We start from the raw sequence: 22,189 nt of genomic DNA, 5'->3' as shown, positions 1-22,189 counted from the left end.
ATATCGTAATGTTAGATCTTACGCCCTTTGGCCTGCAAAGACTTCTAGTCACTCTGAACAAATATAGTCAGGAAAACTTCTTAATTCCGAATCTCACCAATACAAAAATAGTCTCCTTCTCAGGAAGAAAAAGAAGCACCAAATTCTGTTGGAGACTCGGCGCTGGAACAATAGAAGAGACAGAGGAATACACATACCTGGGCAGGATTTTCACTAAGACATTAAAAAACAATTTACAGGTTAATAACCTGACTAGGAAATACGAGGTGCATGCCGGAGCCCTTCAAAGACTATACGCGGCTTCAGGCAACAGACATTTTTCATCCCTTCTCAAAGTATATAGTACAAAGATACCTCCAGTTTTATCATTTGCTTTGGAATATATTCCAATAAAACAGTGGTCATTCCTGGACCAAAAAGAAGGGAAGATACTGAGGAAAATGCTGAAGGTATCACACTCCACCCCGGTGCAAGCTCTTCGCCTCGAATTCTCTATCACGAGCTCCTACTCAAGAGCTATCGCAAACGTCATCAGGTGGGCATATAATCTGCTGCACGCAAAGGCTGGAACTCTCCGTTCACTACTTAAAATCGAGACCTTTGACTGTGACGCTCCGAAACAAGTATTCTTCAGCAACATGTCCACTGCATTTAAACTAGCTGAGATCAATGCTAACCTGTTGCTCACGTGGACTCCGTCACAACTGAAACTTTTTTAAAAATGTTTCACCCCCAGACTCAGTTATGACCTTGATTTTTCACACTGTGCGAAATTGACTCTGTATAAAAGTTTCACGGAAACAATAGCACCTAAGCAAGTGCAACAATACATATACTTCAATCTCTCGCACGGAGCAAGGAGATCAATTACCCTGTTAAGGCTCGGCATTTTACCAGTGCTAACCACAACATCAAGATGGCACCCAAACGGATCTTCATTATGTAACTTCTGCCACGGAGGGGAGCAGGATGTAGAACATCTTTTATTCATATGCCCTAACCCAAAAGTAGTGGCAGCTAGGACAAAACATCTGTATCCTATATACATTAACTGCCGTATCACCACCATAAAGGATCTGACAACAGTATGCAAATTTCCTCCGAACGAACTAGTTTGTTATAACTTTTATACATTTTTAAAACCTTTTTTAGCTTTGTATTAATATGAAATTCTAAAAGTATATGATACTGAATTTTATCGTATAAAATTTGTGGTCCTCAGTAGAGTACCAAAACAAATAAAATAAAAACTTGAAACTTGACAGAGAACATATTATTCGATTATTGCCTGACTCGCTCTTTCGTAATTGTAACCAGTTTGTGACTATGTAATTGATTTTATTATGATTGTTTTAATTATTTTACTGGCTTAATCATTAAAATAAAATCATTTTTATTTTTATATGGACCAATATGTCTAATAAATAATTGTGTTTTTCTAAGTGTACCCAATGAAACCTAGACAACTACAACCCCTCCTGAGCCAGAGATCAGTGTAGAAAGCTCTCTCCATGTCAAATAATGTAAATCCCCTCCCTATTCAATTCATCATAGAGTTCACATCGTAAAGCCCTCGCTTATTTTATTGATCACAAGGATACATGATGCAAAACTCTTTTGTGCTGCCTTTGGCACAGGGTCTGTGTTAACAATGTCACTATCAGTAATGAGCAATGGAACTACTTTATGGGTAGGCTAACATAACCACAGCCCAATCAAATAACTGTAAAGGTGGTCATCCAGAAACGGATGGAGCCAATGCCTTCCTTCCAGGTAGCTGGTGTCCCTCTCCTCAAAAAAGTGAATTTCTGTAAAGACTTACAAATCAGTGCTGGGAATGATGTAATCCCGCATCCCGCTGATCCCACACTGCCGCTTACGGATGAGATCTCTCCAGGAGCCACTCAAAGCTCAGTGGATTCAATCTCGAGACTCCTTCGACAACATTGTTTAAGCCATACCAGAAATGACTTTAGCAATGTCCTGGTAAGCGATCAGGAACAATATCTCTCAAGGCCTGTCCTTCCTCCCAGCAAAATCGGATATGGTAATGACATGGGACACTTCCATGGAAGGATGGGGACCTCACCTTCAGGAGTTACAGGTCCAGGGGAAGCGGTCAGTCCAAGAAAAGTTGTGTCACATAAATCTGTTAGAACTCCAAGCAGTATTTCTGGGCCTCCCATCTGTTCTGCCAAGGATCAGGGGATCGTCCGCACAGACAACACCACCACCATGTTCTACCTACAGAAGCAAGGTGGGTCGAAGTCTCATGCCCTGTCAACCATAGGGCAGCGGATATGGGGATGAGTAATAGCCCACAACATTTCGATGAAAGTACAGCATGTTCCAGGAATCCAAAACAAATAGGCTGATTCCCTCAGCAGGGACACCAAGCTATGCCTCGAGTGGGAGCTAAATCTGACTCAACTACGGAAAATATTTCTGTGTTAGTGGTGGCCAACATTTTTAGTTTTACGCCAGCAGATTTTCTCATCCACGCTCTCTGGGGAATGCCTTTCACTTTTCCTGAGAAGGAATATTTGCTCCCTCCATTTCTGCTAATTCCAAAAGTTCTGCCGACCTCAAGCAGGAGCCCTGTTGCATTATTCTCATTGCCCTGGAATTGGCAAGGCAGTAGTGGCACACCAAGCTGTATCACCAATCAGAGTCTTCGCCAATCCATTTCCATCCAACTGAGAATCCACTTTCCATGAACCAAGGCCAGGAGGTTCATCCGCAGATTCACAGGCTTAATTTTTCAGCTGGGCGCCACACCACATGGAATTTGGAGCGTTAGCGCTTTCTGGCGAATGCCAATCCAAACTTCACAGAGATCAAACTTTTTCCACGCTCAAGTGCATCTCCGCTAAAGGGAAGTGTTTCTGCTCCTGGTGTGTCAAACACTCTTGTCGCCGTCTCTTTTTCCCTCCAGAGGATATTTTTCCGTATTTTTTGGTATCTCGCCATGGCTGGCCTTTCCCATTCATGAATTAGAGTGCATATGGCAGCAATTTCCAGATATAGGCGACGTTCTGGCCACTTGTCCTTGTGGTCCAACAGGCTGGTGAAAGAGTTGATGAAGGGTCTCTTTAGGGCCTAACCACCGATAAGGCCTCCTCCAGTTCTCTGGCAGCTGAACATTGTCTTGTCACAACTTATGAGACCTCTTTTTGAGCAATTCACAAATGCGAATCAAAATACCTTTCATGGAAGGTGGCTTTTCTTTTGGCCAAGTCTGCTAGATGCATTTGTGAGATTTAAGCCTTCACCGCAACAGAACCTTACCTGCAGTTTCACCAGGACTGAGTGATACTTCGCACCAATCTTGCTTTCATTCCCAAGGTGCCTTCCACGTTTCATCTCAATGAGCCTCTTTAACCTCTCCATCTTTGCCTGCAAAGAGGGCCCTCCATTTTCTGGACATTAAACGTTGTTTATAATTTTACTTGCAAAGAACAAAGGTTTTCCGTAAACCCACCAAGCTACTCATCGCCTTCTCTGCCCCTAGAAAGGTGCAGGCCTTGACACGAGCATCTATTGCACGCTGGGTTTCCTCTACTATAATCTTCAGCTATGAGAAAGCGAGACACCCGCTTACGACTAAAGTAACAGCTCATTCCACACAGAAGGTGGCAGCATCCTCGGCCTTGTTTGCCGGAGTGTCTTAACCTGACATCTGCAGGGCAGCGACATGGGCAAACAGCCATACCTTCACGAGGCATTATTGACTGGATACATGGCAGAAGGCAGACATAGCAATTGGACAAGCAACCCTACGATGACTATTCGCATTAGGTAGGCCATTTTTCGTTAAGGTCTATTCCTTTCTCCTATACAACTATTTGGTGGTTGTTTCTTTTCTACATTTACTTTGTCTGATTTTTAATATTATTCTCAGTTTTGGGTCACATGGTGGGATGGTTCACCTTTTTTCCAGCCTCCTTTGTTACTTAAAAACTGCTTACTATTCTGATTCAAGCATGTGAATCTATAAAAGATGCAATACTGGAGACAAAACAAGTAAGTTACCTGTACACTGTGGTTCTCCAGTATTGATATCTTTTATAGATTCACATGCGGCCCTCCGTCCACCCCTTTCAGGTTCAACAATCCATAACTATATTATTCTCCTAATTGCACTTGTGCTCAAAATCTGAGGTATGGTAGCCCTGCAGGGGATGGATACTCTGTGTCTATGCTCTGATTGGCCGAGGTTTGGCTGTTTAAAATGAGGTTAACTGGTTACTGAATGCTAGTGATTTTCAAAAGGATTTAGGTTTAAAGCTCAGTACTGCTATTTTACTGTTACTATAGGACTCCCACCATGACAATGGGGAAGATTCAAGCATGTGTATCTATAAAAGGTATCAATACTGGAGAACCACAGTGTATGGGTAAGTAACTTGTTTTTTTCTCCCACAAATTGGCTATGAATTTACTATATAATTTAACCATAAGCAGGAATGAACTCACCTCTTCATTGTTCCCTAGAGAACTAAGACAGCAAGTCCACTAAACAAGACTTTGGTTTAAACCCACAACTAGTCAAAGTATTACCCAAATACGATATCTCACTCTTACCAAAATGAATTTTTCATGTTGAAAGTGAAACCTGCATCCTTAAAACTTTTTTGAACACTAAACAATCTTCTATTATGTTCCTTCCAGGTTTCACCAAATATTAATACATCATCCTGGAAACAGCGTACCCGACCTAGACTACCCAAAATAAAAGCCATATCCCTCTGAAAGACAGAGGCTGCTAATGCCAGCCCAAATGGCATTCTCAGCAATGTAAATGCCCCCATGGATGTCACAAAAGAAATCAGAGACTGTGAAGAAGGATGCAATCTAACCTGATGGTAGGCCGATGTGAGATCTAGAGTAGTATAATATATTACACCTACCAAAGTAAACCTTGTCCTTGAAATTTGGGTGGACGATACCTGTATACCACAATTTCCTTATTCAAACCTCTAAAGTTGATACACAAATACTGTGGGGTTTTTGGCCACCACAATTGGTGCCAACCATTCTATAGGTTTAACAGGGGTAATGACACCAGCATTCTTTAACTTAATCGATTCCTTGATGTCATCAACTTGCACACTTAAAGGGATCTTCCTAACCTTTGATGCACAAAGTATGTCATTTGGTTTAAGACTTATACGGTAAATGTACTTTGTAACACAACCTAATTCACTCAAAAATTCTTAGGGAAAAGACTTTCAAAATCGCCACAAACTCCACAATCTAACATGCACCCATATGAGGCTATGCACTGGGGTCAAGAAAAATACCTAACTCTTTCTGTTGAGGCTAACCTAGAATATTGTCTTCTCTTATAGCCACATAGACTTTTCCAGCAATAAGGTGTCCACTATACTCGATGCTGCTCATGAAATACCCCTCCATTTTAAATTCTTGCCCGCCATAACCACCAGGTTTACTTCCTGTATGGTGTAGAGACACCTTGGTAGTACTTATCCAAGATAGACTCAAATATGATTGTGAGCCTAGAACATGACTCAAACAATATATTCATCTTTACATCATTCATCAACATTTTGTCTGCCAGATTATCAGGAACCCTCACATCAGTTTGTAAAATGTTTTTCTCCTTTGTTTTCTAATGTACCTTTTACTTGTAGAACAACCTCCTCCACAACCTCTTTAACAACACCCCTCTTGTTAGTTATCTGATTATGTTTTGCAATTTATTGTGAATACAGCAACATTTAGAAAATTGACATTTCTACCCACACTGGTTACAGGCAGCTGTTAATGCTGGGCATTCAGTTTTTGCTTGCCATGTGATCCAGTTGACAGATCAATACTGTATTACTTTAAATTGCCACATGGGAAAAAGTACTTATTGCATCAAGTGAAGTTCTTCAAAATCCTCATTTTTAAATTACACTATCAGTAGATTGTAAGAAAGTTGAACATTCGAGGTAAAGCACAAAATAAGTTACAATGTAGATTAGACATTTGACAATACATATACAACTGTCCTAATAAGTGTAATTTTATAACTTAAAAAGCACTATCACCTACTGCCATTCTTAAACCCCTCTGGCAATATTAATAACATTCCCATACATACTTAAATAAAAAACAAAAAGTGATTTCTAATAGTACTCTTAACTGCCAAGAACTTACTGGTTTACAAAAGATAACCAAGAAAACAATGTGTGTAATCTTTCCATGCCTACCTTTTTAGTCGAGTTTATGGCTGTGCTGAGAACAGAGGCGAGCTTAGCCACCTCCTTGTTTTCAGAAACATTCTTGAAATAATTTTTGCTTGGCGCAGGAGCAGACAGTTTAATGGATACAGCATCAGAAGTGCTATCTGGAACACAAGACTATGCATATTAGTGAGCAGTTCATAACCATCAAGTAAAGTTTATTAAAGTTTTTCTTTCATTCTGGGTACAAGGGACATGCAACCACTCCACTGGCTTAACAATACCAACATAGTAGGAATAGTCCTGTTTTTATGTTGGTTTTTTTCTTTCATGTGTTTGATGTTTGGGGATATCGAATTAAACACGTTTCAAATGACTTTGAACACATGTCAAACTCAGACGGTAGTCAGACAAGAAGATACACATATAAGCAACACACACATCTATCTGCCTACACCCTAGCAAAAATGAAAACTAAAGAAAAGACTGAGAAAATATAAAGGCGACAAAGAGGAAAAATTCAGGCCACTGAGGGAGAAGGAAGAAGAAAGAAAACTACAAAGAGAAATATATTGTTCACAATTTAGATAAATTTGATCAAAATAAAATACCTAAGAAAGTAGTCACTCTTTAAAAAAACTGCCCTTGAGGTCCACAACATCGTACATTATAGAGTAACTGGAAAATCAATACCTTAATGGCACTAAAAAAGCAAATAGTTGTGGGAAGTGAGTGAGAAAATAAACGTACAACATCACAAGAGGTGTAGCAGTAGCACCAATAAAGAGTATACTACTAAGAACCGTCTGTTATAATATGATGCAGTCATTCCACAATGCTCTTGATTTTGTTTGTACTGCTGCTGGGAGTAACAGTAATAAAGGGATTTGCTTATTACACCCTACTCATTGTCTTTATTTAAATAATAGGTTTGGTCTGTGCTAAGGTTAGGGAAAAATACATTATAATTAATTATTTATTCAACTTTTAAGCGCTCTATTTACTTACATGGTTATTTTTTATAATAAACTTTATTGCTTTTGATTCATTAGAAAACATGAGAAAAATAGGAAGGCACCACTCATAGGTAGCAAAACACCAAAACCCAACACCCACCCTCCCTATTCATCTGCATACATGTACATTTCAAGTATCCTCTTTCCATTTCATAGTCATCTGTCATAACCACCCATTTCCCAATTAGGCATCTTTACTCCAGTACAATATATTCTTACGTGTAATTCGTTCTTATACATGTGGTCTAATTCAGGATTCAAGGCAGTCTCATGTTTTCAAATAGTTTTGTTAACATTTCAGCCCAATCAGCTAAATTCCCTCTCAGTTTCCCATCCCTTCTATTGTTCTTCAAATGCTGTTCATCAGCTATAGCCTATCAGTTTAGTCCTTCCTCCATGCTTTAGGGGACATCCAGTGGATAGCTGTTCTGAATTTTGCCAGCACCGTACTGTTACATTCCATGTTATAAGTTAATTGCATTTTGATATTGGTGTTTATGTCTTTAAGTGCATGCGACTTGTATATCTTTGCTTGGGATTCTAAGTTCTTTCAGAGCTTTCTTGTTGTATCATTCTATCTGGTTAAGGCAGTTGTTCCTGTCCTTCAACTAGTATGGATGCATGGAGCCGTGTTGAAATAAAGATTCATATTTGAGAAATTCTTGCATCTTTGGATTTAATATTGGCGACGACTATTACTCCTGCCTTCTAGCAACATAGCAACATAGCAACACGGGAGCGGAGTGTAACCCACGAGAGGATTTTGCGAAGAGGAGATTATTTTCGGCTCAAGGACATGAGCGGAGCCTCGTCTATCTTTTAATGTTGGTGAACTGGTCGCATTGATGCGGTGTGCGCTGTGTCAAAAATTGGACTTTGTGGAGATCAACCAATAAGCAGTAGCGGTGAGTTCAAACTTTACATGATTTCGGGCATCATTTGAAATGTTCGTCTAAAATTCTCTCACCTGGCAAAGAACTCTCGTAATCCAACCTTCGACTGCTCGGAATGCCTCCTATGACGGTGATGAGCTTTGTCGATTATCGTTTGACATCATCATGCTAACGTAATTACGAGTAACGCACAGCGGCCATTTTGTGGTTGGTATAGCAACCATCACCTTGTTTACGGAAATACTTTGACAACGAGAACGCGTCTGTAATTTCTAACGCGCAACGGAGCAATCTCATCGGAAGCCATCAGGCACAAGTTACGACTGGTATTTGTTATTTAATAATACAATATTCTTCTAAAACAAAGTGTGAGTGACTCTATATATTTTTTTTTGTAATTAAATGTGATCTTCAACGCTGCTTGCTTCTAAGCCATTTCGGTTGATTCATTGTATTAATACTATATCACCATTTTACACAAGACAACATGCAATTTGAAGCACCAGATACATTTTTACAAAAGAAAGGTGATCCTCCTATTCCCTGGCCGAGATGGAAAGAGGAGTTTTTTACATACATGAAAGCTATTGATGGGGAGCGTATGGGTGCTGAGAGGAAAAAGAGCATCTTGCTGCACTGCTTGGGTTCTGAAGGACAAGAAATTTTTAGAGCGCTACCCCAGATAGTACCACAATTGGGGGAAGGTGACAATATGAATACATACGTGGAAGCTCTAGCTAGATTGGAGAAAAGATTTAAACCTACATCTAATATTGCTGTAAACCGATTTAAATTTTATACGAGGTCACAAAAGGATGCTGAGTCTTTTGATGATTTTTTAACGTCCCTGAGGTCGTTGAGTTTACATTGTAATTTTGGAAATATGACGGATGAAATGATTCGCGATCAAATTATTGTACATGTCAAGAACAAAAAAACTCAAGAGAAGTTATGGGTCATGGGTAATCCCAATCTGGATGAAGCGATCGCTGTAGCGAAATCTACTGAGCTTTCAGAAAAATGGATGGTGGTGGTTAGTTCAAGTGTTAACAAACAAGCTACTGAGGAGGACATTTGTGTGGTCAAGCAAAAAAATGAACCTAAACTTGATATACAACAAGGGAAAATTCAATCTAAGTTTGGTGTTGGTAAAAAATATGAACCATCAACTAATGTCATTGCATGTTATAGATGTGGAAGCAGAGCTCATGTTGCTTCTTTCCAAGGATGTCCTGCGATATTTAGGGAATGTAAAATTTGTGGCAGAAAGGGACACTTCAGCAATGTGTGCAGAGACAGACGTTATAGTAATCACGCACGCATTTCAACTTCCAGCAGCTCAGACAATTACAAAGTTACGAGTGTAAATGATGTTCAGGAATCCAACAGAGGGCATGTGGTGTCTATATTACAGTACGGTACAGAGAATGAAAAGTCCATGAGTTCTCCTAAATGTCTGTTTCAAATTTGTGGAGTGGATGTAGATCTCATGGTGGACTCAGGTTCGCCGTGGACTATCATAACTGCACAATATTACAATGAAAGGTTGCAAGATGTTTGTAATTGCAATGAATTACAACAATCTGATGTTTATGCTGAAAGTTTTGATGGATCAAAGATTGAAATGGAAGGTTTTTTCAGGGTTCCACTGCACTTTGGGGGAAGAAGTTCATTTATCAAATTGTATATTGCTTTAAAAGGGGTGAATGTCCTTGGATGGCGTGACCAGTGGAAGTTGGGTGTGACTCTTAATCCACGTGCTGAAAATCCAGTATCTCTGTGTGACGATTCACTAATGGGTAAAGTAGCCACACTTAACATTGACATGGAAAATCTGGAGAGGGAAAACAGATTAGTTAAAAAATACGACAAAGTGTTCTGTGATAAGTTGGGAAAACTGAGGAATTTCTCTCATAAAATAGTGTTGAAAGACAACGCCCTGCCGGTTAAGCAAAAATTAAGGGGTGTTCCTATCAATATTAGGGACGAACTCAAAGAGATGCTTAAAGACTTGTTGGATGAAAACATTATTGAACCGATTGAATCGTCCGAGTGGGTTTCTCCCATAGTTTTGGTGAGAAAACCTGACCAAAAGTTGCGTGTGTGCGTGGATTTAAGAGCATTAAACTCTAATATTGTCATAGATTGCCACCCTCTGCCTAACATTAATGAGCTAGTTTCACTGTTTGATGGTGCACAAGTATTTTCTACATTGGATTTAAGGTCGGCTTACCACCAAATTGAGCTTTCAGAAGAATCTAAAAAACTCACTGCTTTCATTACCCCAGTAGGGCTGTACCAATATAGGAGAATGCCTTTTGGTTTAGCGTCGGCGGCCTCTGTTTTTCAAAGGGTAATGTTCCAGATTTTCAGAGACATTGATACATATGTCAAATGTTTTCAGGATGACATATTGATTTTCTCTAAAAATGTAGTAGAGCATGATACACATCTTAATGAAGTGTGCAAAAGACTTGAGAGTAATGGTTTTACTCTTAAGGCGCACAAGTGCAATCTTTTCAAATCGTCGGTTGAGTATTTGGGACATACCTTATCAGGTGAAGGTTTAATACCAAAAAAATCAAATGTGGAAGCCATCTTAAATGCCCCTGCTCCCACAAACAGAGATCAATTATTATCATTTTCAGGTATGTGTGAATATTACAGTAAGTTTGTTGAAAATTTCGCCACTAAAATGGAGCCTTTGAGAATGTTATTAAGGCAGAGGGCTAACTATGAATGGTAAGAGGAACAACAAAAAGCGTTTGCAGAAATTAAAAATGACATTATTAATGCTCCCACTTTAAAGCCGTTTCGCACAAGGAAGGAATGCATTATAACGGTTGATGCCAGTTTATATGGGTTGGGCGCTGTACTATCCCAAAGTGATGGCAAATATGAATGGAATGTAGCATTTGCTTCAAAAACTTTGAATGAGACTGAACGCAAGTATGCAGTTATTGAGCGTGAATTGCTTGCATGTGTATGGGGTGTGGAACATTATAGGATTTATGTGTGGGGCAGCAAATTTGTTTTGAGAACAGATCATAAACCACTTGTCAATATATTGTCAACAGGGGGTGGATGGAACTCTACAGCTAGAATTGCCCGGTTATCTTCAAGACTTCAGGAGTACAATTTTACCGTTGAGTACATTCCGGGGAAAAAAAATGTTACGGCGGATTGTCTGTCACGTCTGCCATGTAAAGAGGAGGTTAGTAAAGTAAAAATGGTTAAGGAGTGTGATTTTGTTCTAGGTGTTAATGACGTTGTTCCTCCACAATATCATGACATCACTGAACAAAATTGGAAAGAGTCTCAGATCAAGGATGATAGGTGGGTAGGCCTTATGAAATGTGTGAATGAGGGTTGGCCTATTAAAAGCAAAGTGAGTCCAGATTTGTTGCCTTTTTACAATGTGGCAGATGAATTGTTCTGTGAAGGAGAGTTTGTATTCAAAGCGGGCAAGTGTATTCCGCCAAAAGGAATGCAGGAACTGATTCTCAAATTGGCACATAAGACACATCCTGGCATTTCATCTATGAAATGGTTAATTAGAACATACTTTTGGTGGCCTGGAATGGACAGGTTTATTGATCGGATTGTTAGAGAATGTCAGGACTGTTGTTCTAGTGACAAAATGCTAAAAATACAGGTACCACCTCTAAAAATGGTAGATTGGCCTACTGAACCGTGGCAAAAGGTAGCCTTTGATATTTCAGGTCCTTTTAATATGTTACCTGAAAATTCCCGCTTTGCGTTGGTTATTATTGATTACCATTCTAAATGGCCTGAAGTAAAATTTGTTCCACAAGCGAATACAAATGCGGTTATAAATTTCTTCAAGGAGATTTTTTCAAGAGAAGGGTGTCCCTCTATTTTGATTTCAGACAATGGGGTACAACTTGTTTCGAATGAAATGGAGAGTTTTCTTAAAGCTTGTAACATTACTCACAAGCTGACCTCATTGTATGAACCACATGAAAATGGCCAAGTGGAACGTTTTAACCGTGTACTAAAAGGCTTTGTCATGGAAGCTGTAAAACAAAAAGGTGATTGGTTAAGTGTGGTCAGAAAACGGTTGTGGGTTTACCGCATCACGCCACACTCTACGACGGAGATCAGTCCGTTCAAATTACTGAAGGGAAGAAATCCTGCTTCGATTGTTTGTCCGTGGTGGTTCAGAGGAAAGTGTAAAGATTTGTTTGAAAGAGATGAAGGTGTGCATGTTACTGCAAAGAGAGTGGAGTGTAAGCAAAACAAAGCAAAGTTGTGGTATGATAACAAATGGAGAACCAAGGAACATTCTTTCAGACCTGGGGATTGGGTAAGAATATTAAGGCCGGGCATTTTAGGCAAAAGTGTAAACAAATATGGCAAGCCAATTAAAATAAAGAAAACCTTTAAAAATAGTGTGTTAACGCAAGATGGGAAAGTTTGGAATACTAGAAGAGTTGCTAAATGTCCTGTCCAGTCATCTTCTGGTGAAGTTACACATAAGGATTGTGTTTACGAGTGTGATGACCAAATAAGTAAACGCACTTGTGAATCTGTGGCGTCAAGGGTTAAGTCTGATACACGTATCAGAAATGCTCCTGTTTGGCGTGATGATTTTGTGTAATTCTGTTTATTGTTTATTTAATATGGGGGATGTGTTACATTCCATGTTATAAGTTAATTGCATTTTGATATTGGTGTTTATGTCTTTAAGTGCATGCGACTTGTATATCTTTGCTTGGGATTCTAAGTTCTTTCAGAGCTTTCTTGTTGTATCATTCTATCTGGTTAAGGCAGTTGTTCCTGTCCTTCAACTAGTATGGATGCATGGAGCCGTGTTGAAATAAAGATTCATATTTGAGAAATTCGTGCATCTTTGGATTTAATACGTACCCAATGCTGTTTTCAAATTTTCATATTTAAGTTCCGTGTGGTAGGAAACATGGCCAGTAAGCACTATTTCAAAGTTACTTGTTAATTAAAATTATTTCCCCATGTATTCAATTCAATTCAAATAACTTTAGTCGATTCGATTGAATCATAAAAGTTTGCATACATACATTAAAAAAGCAAGACAAAATATACATAGGAAAACTTTTGTGCAAAGATTAAATATACAGTACATCTATTTTCTTTTCCTAGGTCATATTATCCCAGCACTGATTCTAAGAATTTGAAGATTACCTCCTACCGTTCTACAACATATTTATACAAGAAATTAAAAAAAACTAAAATCACTAAAATTTAAATTCATACATAATATACATAGGAAAGTTTTGTGCAAAGAATAAATATACAGTACACCTATTTTCATTTCCTAGGTCATGTTATCCCAGCACAGATTCTAGGGATTTGAAGAGAATCTACCCAGTTCTACAACACATTTATGCAAGATATTAAAATGTAAGTTCATTTTATGATTCATAACGTTTCCTAATTAAAAGTGCAGTTCTAATGAAGTTGAGCACAGCGCTGTAGATGAATGCAGTAGATAAAGACCGTAAATAATTAAAACTCTCCTGATAAGAACAGGGGTGGATTTCCTTTAAAACAGGCTTGATAAAACGTGCCCTTGGTTCTTTATAAAGTGTGCAAAACAACATAGTGCATTGTGCCCTGATGGGCTAGATTATTACAGGGACAGGGGGTTAGATATTCACACCAACCTGCCTTATTAGGGAAAGCCACAAGAAAGTGCAATGTGCAAAAACGGAATCTGGTCATTAGGAAACGTGATTAAAAATGCATAGTAAAAGACAAATAAAATTGCTGTTGACTTGGAAACACACAATCTAGTAATCCATGATCCCGGTTAGACATACATAATTCAGTACGAAATGTATTTTTTATAACCTGTTTCATGTTCGGTTGGATGCCCTCTGGATTATCATAGTAGTTTTCCAAACCTATTTTATAAAAAGTATCTTTGATATAACGTAACCAAAGGGAGTGACATTGCGTTATCAAGATTCATACAATCTCTAAGGATACTCCTTGAGAATAATAAATCCTCTGAGGTCCAGATTTTCCCCCATAAAATCCATGGGGGAATATTTATCCTATCTTTTACGTAACCCAGACCCACTTCAGAGTGACAGAAAAATGTTGAAGAACTGCTACCTTGTGGCTTCTATACGAACTTTATGCACACCACATGGTCCGTCTCATTCACTTAAGGAACAGCTTTGATACTTCTTTGGTTGTATACTTTAGGGCTCACTTAGCTGGACCTCCTTTTCAAAGCCCTGTTCGCCCCCCCATTTTTCTATATACCTCGTGCACGGATGCTTATCCGTGGGGCATTATTAGGTGGGTTAACCTGTGTATATCCCCCTTTTTTAATGTCTTCTTTGTTCCCTACACTTTAGTTGCAAAAAACTGTTTGCAACACCACTAGAGCCACTGACCGGATCACGTCACACGATTACACCTACCATAGTACAGTTCTTGGGAGCCGAAGGAGGGGCCGCCACAGGGAGCCAGTGAGAAGACTGGCAATCCTTATCTTCAATGAAAAGAGATTGGGTTAAGATCACCCTGCATGGCGCCCTAATGACCGAGTACCTGAGGGCAAACATTGCCCCAAATGGGTTAATAGTAAAAATGTTCTCTCGTATCTTTCTAGAGGATGGTACCTTTAAAGTTGATTGGTCCCAGGTATCATGGAAATGTACCAGAGACCTCCTAATTTTGATTAACAGCACTGCTAAGAGACTTGCAGAGGCCTTACTGGCAAGAATCCAACTGGCAGAAAGCGCATTAAAAAGCGCAACCGTATCAACCCTTTACAAGACCAAACTTTCGGAAATTAAGAACGAAATTGCCGAGCACCGCGAGTACCTAATGAAACAAAAAGTAAAGAAACTACAGAAAGACGTGAGCAATTTTGATAAAGAAAAAGTCTATCCCTACCTCAAAGAAGACTTTGTACCACCTAGCTCCAACAATTCAGGAGACTCAGGCTCAAACTCTTCCAGACGAGGGTCCTCGAGCAACAGCAATTCTAGCTCTGAATCAGTAAACTACGGCACATCCCGTAAGGGAAATCGCCAAACTTATCAAAACTTCCAGATGGCCCCTTTCCAAAACCCTGCATTCTGGCAATATCCAATACACCCCCATGGTCCACCTCAATATCCTATGCCACCACAAGGCCCGCCCCAATTCTACCCCCCAATGTACAACCAGCCTTTTTAGGCAGAGGCTGGGGCAGAGGGCGCGGGCAAAGAAGAAAAAACAATCAACCAACCCCACAAGGAACGAGTATCCAGTGGGAGGACACCCCGAGAACCATGGAAACTCGGAGTCATACCAACAACAAAAAGAAGACCTAGTAGTCAATCTCTCCCAAAGGAACCTTACCGATATCGAGCACAAGGTATTACAGAGAGGTCTGGGCTTTGTACCAACTCCAAAGGTAGACCTATTCAAACAACAATGCGAAATCCAACAGTTTTTCCGAAAGGTCAGATTGAAATCGTTCTTTCAAGACACGGAAACTGTACAACGGATAGACAGCGGATTACACAATAAGTCCACTTTCACCCCCAACATAACCATGATTCCACCTGAGGTTATCACCTTTGAACAGGCCGTACTCAAAGACCTTTCAAATATGACCAAGTCTAAGCATTATAACAACATGTCTAAGGCTGAAACTGAGGCCATTAAGAACTTATCCAAAGACACATCTATTACCATAAAACGGGCTGATAAAGGCGGGGCCACAGTAATTATGGCCACCGTTGACTACGAACAGGAATGTAGACGACAACTAGGTGACCGGGACTACTATACTCCAGTCACCAATAATCCCACACAGCGACTCTTGACCACTATCACAGCCTTAGTCTTCTCAGCTGAGAGTCAAGGCTGGATAAGTAAGAGAGAAGCCGCCTTCTTGATTAAGAAGAACCCTCGGACCCCATACTTCTACACCCTTCCAAAAATTCATAAAGGGATTTCTCCTGTACCTGGCAGGCCAATAGTGTCGGGAATTGACTCGTCCTTGAACCCCTCTCGCAATTTTGCGACCATTTCTTCCAACCATTTGTCAAAAAGACTGAATCTTACATACAAGACACCTCAGATTTGCTTCGACTCTTAACAGGGTTACCCACCACGGATGAGATTAAACTCCTAGTGACCCTAGATGTACAGGCCTTGTACACCAATATACCTCAGAGGGCCACATTAGACGTGGTGGAAAGTGTTCTTAATCATGAACCCTGGGATCACAACACCCCTATCAGCTTCGTTATGGATTGCGCGACTTTAGCCCTCAGAGAGAATTTTTTCGAATTCAAAGGCCAAATTTACCAACAAACACAAGGCACTTGTATGGGCAGCACGTTCGCGCCGAGTCTAGCATGTCTCTACATGTCCGATTTTGAGACTCACCACATTTTCCATAATTCAAACCCATTCAACGCTGATATATACCTTTGGAAGAGGTTCATAGATGACATCTTGATTTTATGGAAAGGAGAGACGTCAGCGTGTACTGAGTTTTGTGGATGGATCAACACCCTTGATCCACATCTCAAGTTCACCCACACTGTGTCTGAAAATAACATCCCTTTCCTAGACCTCAACATGAACCTGAGCAGAGGTACACTTTCAACATCACTGTATAAGAAACCGACAGACCGTAACAGCCTGTTACTCTACTCCAGTCATCACCCACGAAGTCTGAGAGATAATCTCCCTGTCGGGCAATTCCTGAGGGTGAGATGCAGTTGTAGCAATCTAACAGATTACAGGTCAGAAGCAGAAAAACTGGCTAACCACTTGAGGGTACGTGAATATCCAGAAAAACAGATTGCTTTGGCAAATAAAAGAGCTCGCAACAACCATCGGGAGGCACTGTTGGAACCTAAAATACAAAACCTCACAGATGTCCTCACGTGTGTCACCTCATTTACTCCAGTTTCCAATGAGATTACTAAAGTAATAAAAAAACACTGGAATATCCTGAATACCGGCACAATGAACCTTGAAGTGCCTAGGTTCTCGTTCAAACGCACCAAAAACTTGAGGGACACACTGATCCACACGCGCCCATGTGCTCAGGGGCACCCCGACCAAAGACAATTATGGGACCTACCGCCGGTGACCGGGCACCATCCATGTGGATCATGCTCAGTATGCCCCCTAACTGCAACAAACAAAACAGTCCAGCTTAACACCAGCTTTAAGTGGGAGTTACGTCGCCATACCAATTGTAACACGTCTAATTGCGTGTACCTGATCACATGCCCCTGCAAATTGCAATATATTGGTATGACAACCCGCCCAGTAAAGACGCGCATTACTGAACACCGTAGTAACTTCCGTTGCAAAAGAACCAATACCAGAATGTGCATGCATTTTCAAGAAAAGGGGCACACTCCAGACTCCTTCACATGGCTAGTTTTGGAATCTTTCACCAATATTACTAAAGATGCCCTATTAGTAAAAGAACAAAGGTGGGTGTACAGACTGGGCTCCCACACTACAGGCCTTAATGAAGCCATCCCTTGGTTCTCTTTGAAACAACCCTGAGTTTTTTTGACACCGGTGTAGCCACTAGTAAGCGGTGTACCCCATCACAAATGACAAATGGTATACTCCATCTCTATGTGATCATTTAATACATGAATCCCCAGCTCATATCCTCATAACATAGCGCCATATGCCCTACTTCCCCTATACCTCATCCCCTAATAAGATCTACTAATATGGGTTTGAGGAATTTCTTTCCGGTCTTTTTCCCGTTTCCCCACTAGAACTTGTCTTCACCATCATATGATGTAATGGGATAAAGAGAATGGAGTTTATTCTAAACCCCTTGGTATTGTTTCAACCGCTTCACCGTTAGTGATTACCAACGTTACACTGTAGCTTTAGCTTTTTATTCAGCTCAACTCTCTATACCCTGAATTCTCGATAATCACCAACACGTTGTGAGTCACTTTACCGCTAGTAGGCTCCTCACCTAAGATGGCGGCCAGAACGAGCCTCTAGCGTAACACTCACTGGGTTTAGCGACCCGATCCCTACTTCCGCCCACCACAGAACAACATCCCTTTTTAACCGCCGCGATACATGCAACGTCACCTCCCAGTCCTGGTAGAGCGGGGTAGGTCGACCGGAGACACGGACTCGGCGTGTCTGTAAGTACACGAATGCCTTAATATTTCTTTGGTAACATCTTTTAACTATTAGAAGGTTTTTACAGAAACGTCATTTTGCATGTGGCTCAAGTAAGAGAAGGGGCTTACATAACCCTGGAGTTTTGTGTCTATGATTATAACAATCTACTAGCTCTCTTAATATACCATTACAGAACGCAAGGAACTCCTTGCGTAACCTACCAGGAACTGCAGTGTGCTATCCTATGGAATTGATAGGGTAAGTTCACACAGCACGCTTGTTTCCTGTCCCAATAGCAAGCTTTTAACTATCCGACACTTTGTGGATTGATCACATCACGTGGCTTGTGTTTTTGTTTTTATTACCACTATGAATAGTGTGCACCGTCACTGCAGCTGCACCAACTAGTTCACGAGACGCACCTTTTAACACATAACAAATTGTTTTCGTGCATTCTATAACCAACCTGGTCTTCATCTCCTCCATTTCCACAGGTAGACCGAGTTGCAGGTAAAATACCAGCTACCAAAAACGAATGCTTACTGTAATTTGGATATACAGTTTGAATGTAGATAGAATATACTAGGTACTGACGAATCGCTAGAGTAATCCTCAGTTAGAATGAGAAACATGTTGACCCCAGATGAGGCAGTGTCTATAACCTAGCACATTGATCTACGGTACTAACACTTTACCTCATATATATTTTTTAACTAGGTAAGGAGGCTTCATAATAAATTAATTGAGAAAGTACCCCCTTCCCTATTTTATCTCCCACCACCTTCCCTTCATCTACATCAGAGTAGAGCCCCTCACTCCCACCTCACCTAACGGCCGTTTGGATAAAAGATCTCCATAAGAGCGCTCCCTAATCAGGAGCCCGTCGGGTATTGCACCAGCCGACTCGACGTGGAGCAGCCCGATGATGAGGCATTACATCCTGATGGGTGCGTGTGGCATGACATCCTGATGGCTGTGTGAGGGCTTCCATATCCAACCTTGTGGCTTCTATACGAACTTTATGCACACCACATGGTCCGTCTTATTCACTTAAGGAACAGCTTCGATACTTCTTTGGTTGAAGAACTGCTAGGAACATCAGCAATCTTGGTACTTTTATGGTATCACCATACTCCTGCCCCAAAGGTGGCTACTGACAGACATTTCGATTTGTATAAAGTTACCATTTCTGCTATCGACATATGTCCGAGCTTACCAGCAAAGCGAAAAAGCCCCTCTATTATTCTGCTGGTATATTGACTCCTAGCCACAATTAGATTATCCAAATTTAATTTATTATTAAAAACATTCCCCAGGTAGGTAAAATTTGATACCTTATCAATAATTTTTTCCTTTACGAATGTGGTCTTGTTTTTGTCTGGTTGGGACCACATACCATGATAAATGATTTACTAAAATTTACCTTTAGATCCAATTACATCATAAATTCAGTAAATGTGTTCAAACATTTTTGGAGACTATTGGCCGTTAAGGACATCAAAACTGTATAGTCTGCATAAGACAGCAATTGAACCCATATACCTTCTATGCTTGGGAAATCCAATTGCTGTTCTAACAGGAATGATTCTAGTCCATTTGTGTATATTAGGAATACAAAAGGGGCCAGAATGCAAACCTGTCGTACCCCCTGGGTGGAAGCAATTAGCCTAGTCTTCTCTCCTCCAGGACCAAAGCGAATAGCTACAGTGGTAGACGCATGTAGCCTGCGCAACAGGGTAATGAGGGGCTCTTCAAAACCCATATTTTCCATCAGTGTCCACAATTTCCCCCGGTTCACCGTGTCGAAAGCACTGGACAAGTCCATGATGCCCAGGTGGATAGACAACCTCTTTGCCTTCATGTACTTGCCCATGATCATGGACAGGTTGAGGCACTGTTCATTTATTCCCATCCCCCGTCTGAAGCCGTATTGAGTATTCGATATAAGTCCAGAGGCATTGGCCCATGACTCCAAACGTGCAAGGATTACCCTCTCCATAACCTTGCATGTGGCGTCTATTAAGGAGATCGGCCTGTAGCACGCGGGGTCATTCCTGTTACCCTTTTTAAAAATCGGGACTACCAGTGTATTTTTCCATGATAATGGAATACAACCCACTCTAACCGCTTTAAAAACATTTAGCATCAGGGGGCCCCATAGTTGAGGATTGCTTTTAAATAAGTCCAAGGGCACACCATCTGGTCCTGGGGCTTTCGCGGAAATGCCCTGTGCTAGGGGGTCCTCAACCTCATTTAAGGACAAGGATGAACTAAGTTGACTTGCCGTTTGTAAATTAATGTCTATTTCATCCCTTTGCTTGTGAAGAGACACCTTTTGGGTTAAATATACTCAGAAAGTGAGTCTCCCAAGCTTCCCCCGTTATAGTAGAATCCATACTCCTTGTGTCTTTGGAGAAGTGGGGACGATTTATGACTTCGCAAAAACTCTGGGAGTCCTTGAGAGCGCTAGCTCTATCAAGGTCTTCCCTGGCCAGTCTTCTCAGATCGTCCTTTCTACGTTTAATAATGTTTTTCTAGGTCTTTCCAACAATCTTGATCAGAACCCTATCGCGGGGGACTGCGCGCAAGGCTTTCTTCAGGTCTTTACACGCTTTTGAACATTCAGCATCTTGTTTCCGGTAAGTCCAGACTCCTCACTATTTTAGTTAGATTTTTGGCCACATCTTCACAAATAGATTTAAAACATTGGATTATAGCATCTGGATGGGAGTCATACGCTAAGCATGTCATGATTTTACTTAAGTTTGTTTTTTCCCCATGTAACTATGAGGAATTGGGTCAGAGCTCCCAATACGAGAGCTGTACACACTCTGGCCAACTCATTCAACACCTCACACAGGTATTGAAAGACCATGAGTTGAAGAGTAAGATGATTAAGGAGAACCTGGAAATGGAAGATATCACTACCCATGAGACACTTAGCACTACACGGTGACAGTCCACTTCCGGGTTAAGCAATACACTCCCAGGCCGCTTTATGCAGCTGCAGCATTGAAAGCTAACTCACCATGTGTTCCTTGCCTGGCAATATGTTGCGTAGTTGCGATGGTGTTATACCCTCGTCTGAGTTTGCACCGAGCCCCCCCCCGCACCTTTGCTTTGTTTCTCCCTGTAGATTCTCTTGCTTCATTTCTCTCTTTGTGCAACTCTTCCTTAACATTATTGTTAGGAGCATGTAGCTCCTTTTGCTGTGTTCTTTCTCCTGCAGTTGCTACTGATCTTCCAGTGTCATAGTACTCCTATTTTGTCCACTGAATGCTTTGTCAAAGGCTAGAAAGTGGTATTTCAATTTCCTTTTGTATGTTTTTTTAAACTCTAGTACCATATTAATCCGCTGCAGTTCTGCAGTGCGTAAGACACTGGTCTATGACACTGCAACTACCAGAAAATCCTTTCCCTAACTTCCATTTCCCCACTCACTCCCACCCCAAGTAATTTCTTGCAGTTGCAGTTCAGCTACTTGCAGGGATTGAGACTCAAGGACGGTAAGGATACTCAACACTTTTTTTTTGTTAAATCTTTCTTTATTGGTTTTATAACATAGCAGGACAAACGCAATAGTCCGACCTAATTAATTAGTTTGGGTTTACATATGATGGGTTCAAAGATACAAATCATGCCCTGTCTTATCACAGTGTTGAAGAATAAAACAATACATTAACATATGTTCAAGGTGTCACAAAAGTTCAGGTCCATCTCTGCCACCGCCCCCACCACCACTTGCCAGTAACTCAATGCTTTCAATGTTAGCTCCTCAAAACCAGACAGTAACCCTCTATCCCACCTGGAACAAGACTTGAATGGTCGTCTTTTCTACCTTGTCAAGTTCCTAAAGGGAGTAACTTGACTGTACAAATGTGGTGCACCAGTATTGTGGCCCTAGGGCATCAGTGGTAAATTGGAAGAGCCAATCTACATTGTCACTGACATCTTACAG

The 22,189-nt window shown here is 40.7% G+C and overlaps 1 protein-coding gene across 1 annotated transcript in view; it reads right to left on the bottom strand.

Annotated features, from left to right (window-relative positions):
• The window catches only part of DNAH5 (dynein axonemal heavy chain 5), a 5,853,083-nt gene that overhangs the window by 4,001,482 nt on the left and 1,829,412 nt on the right, over window positions 1–22,189 (bottom strand). The window contains exon 22 of the mRNA XM_085606747.1: window positions 6,219–6,355. Within this exon, the coding sequence (XP_085462873.1) occupies window positions 6,219–6,355 (137 nt within the window). The remainder of the gene's footprint in view (window positions 1–6,218; window positions 6,356–22,189) is intronic.

This window comes from Triturus cristatus, chromosome 5_2, assembly GCF_964204655.1.
Source record: "Triturus cristatus chromosome 5_2, aTriCri1.1, whole genome shotgun sequence".
In the NCBI taxonomy this organism is placed as follows: Eukaryota; Metazoa; Chordata; class Amphibia; order Caudata; family Salamandridae; genus Triturus; species Triturus cristatus.
This window is presented reverse-complemented; position numbering and strand designations above follow the sequence as displayed.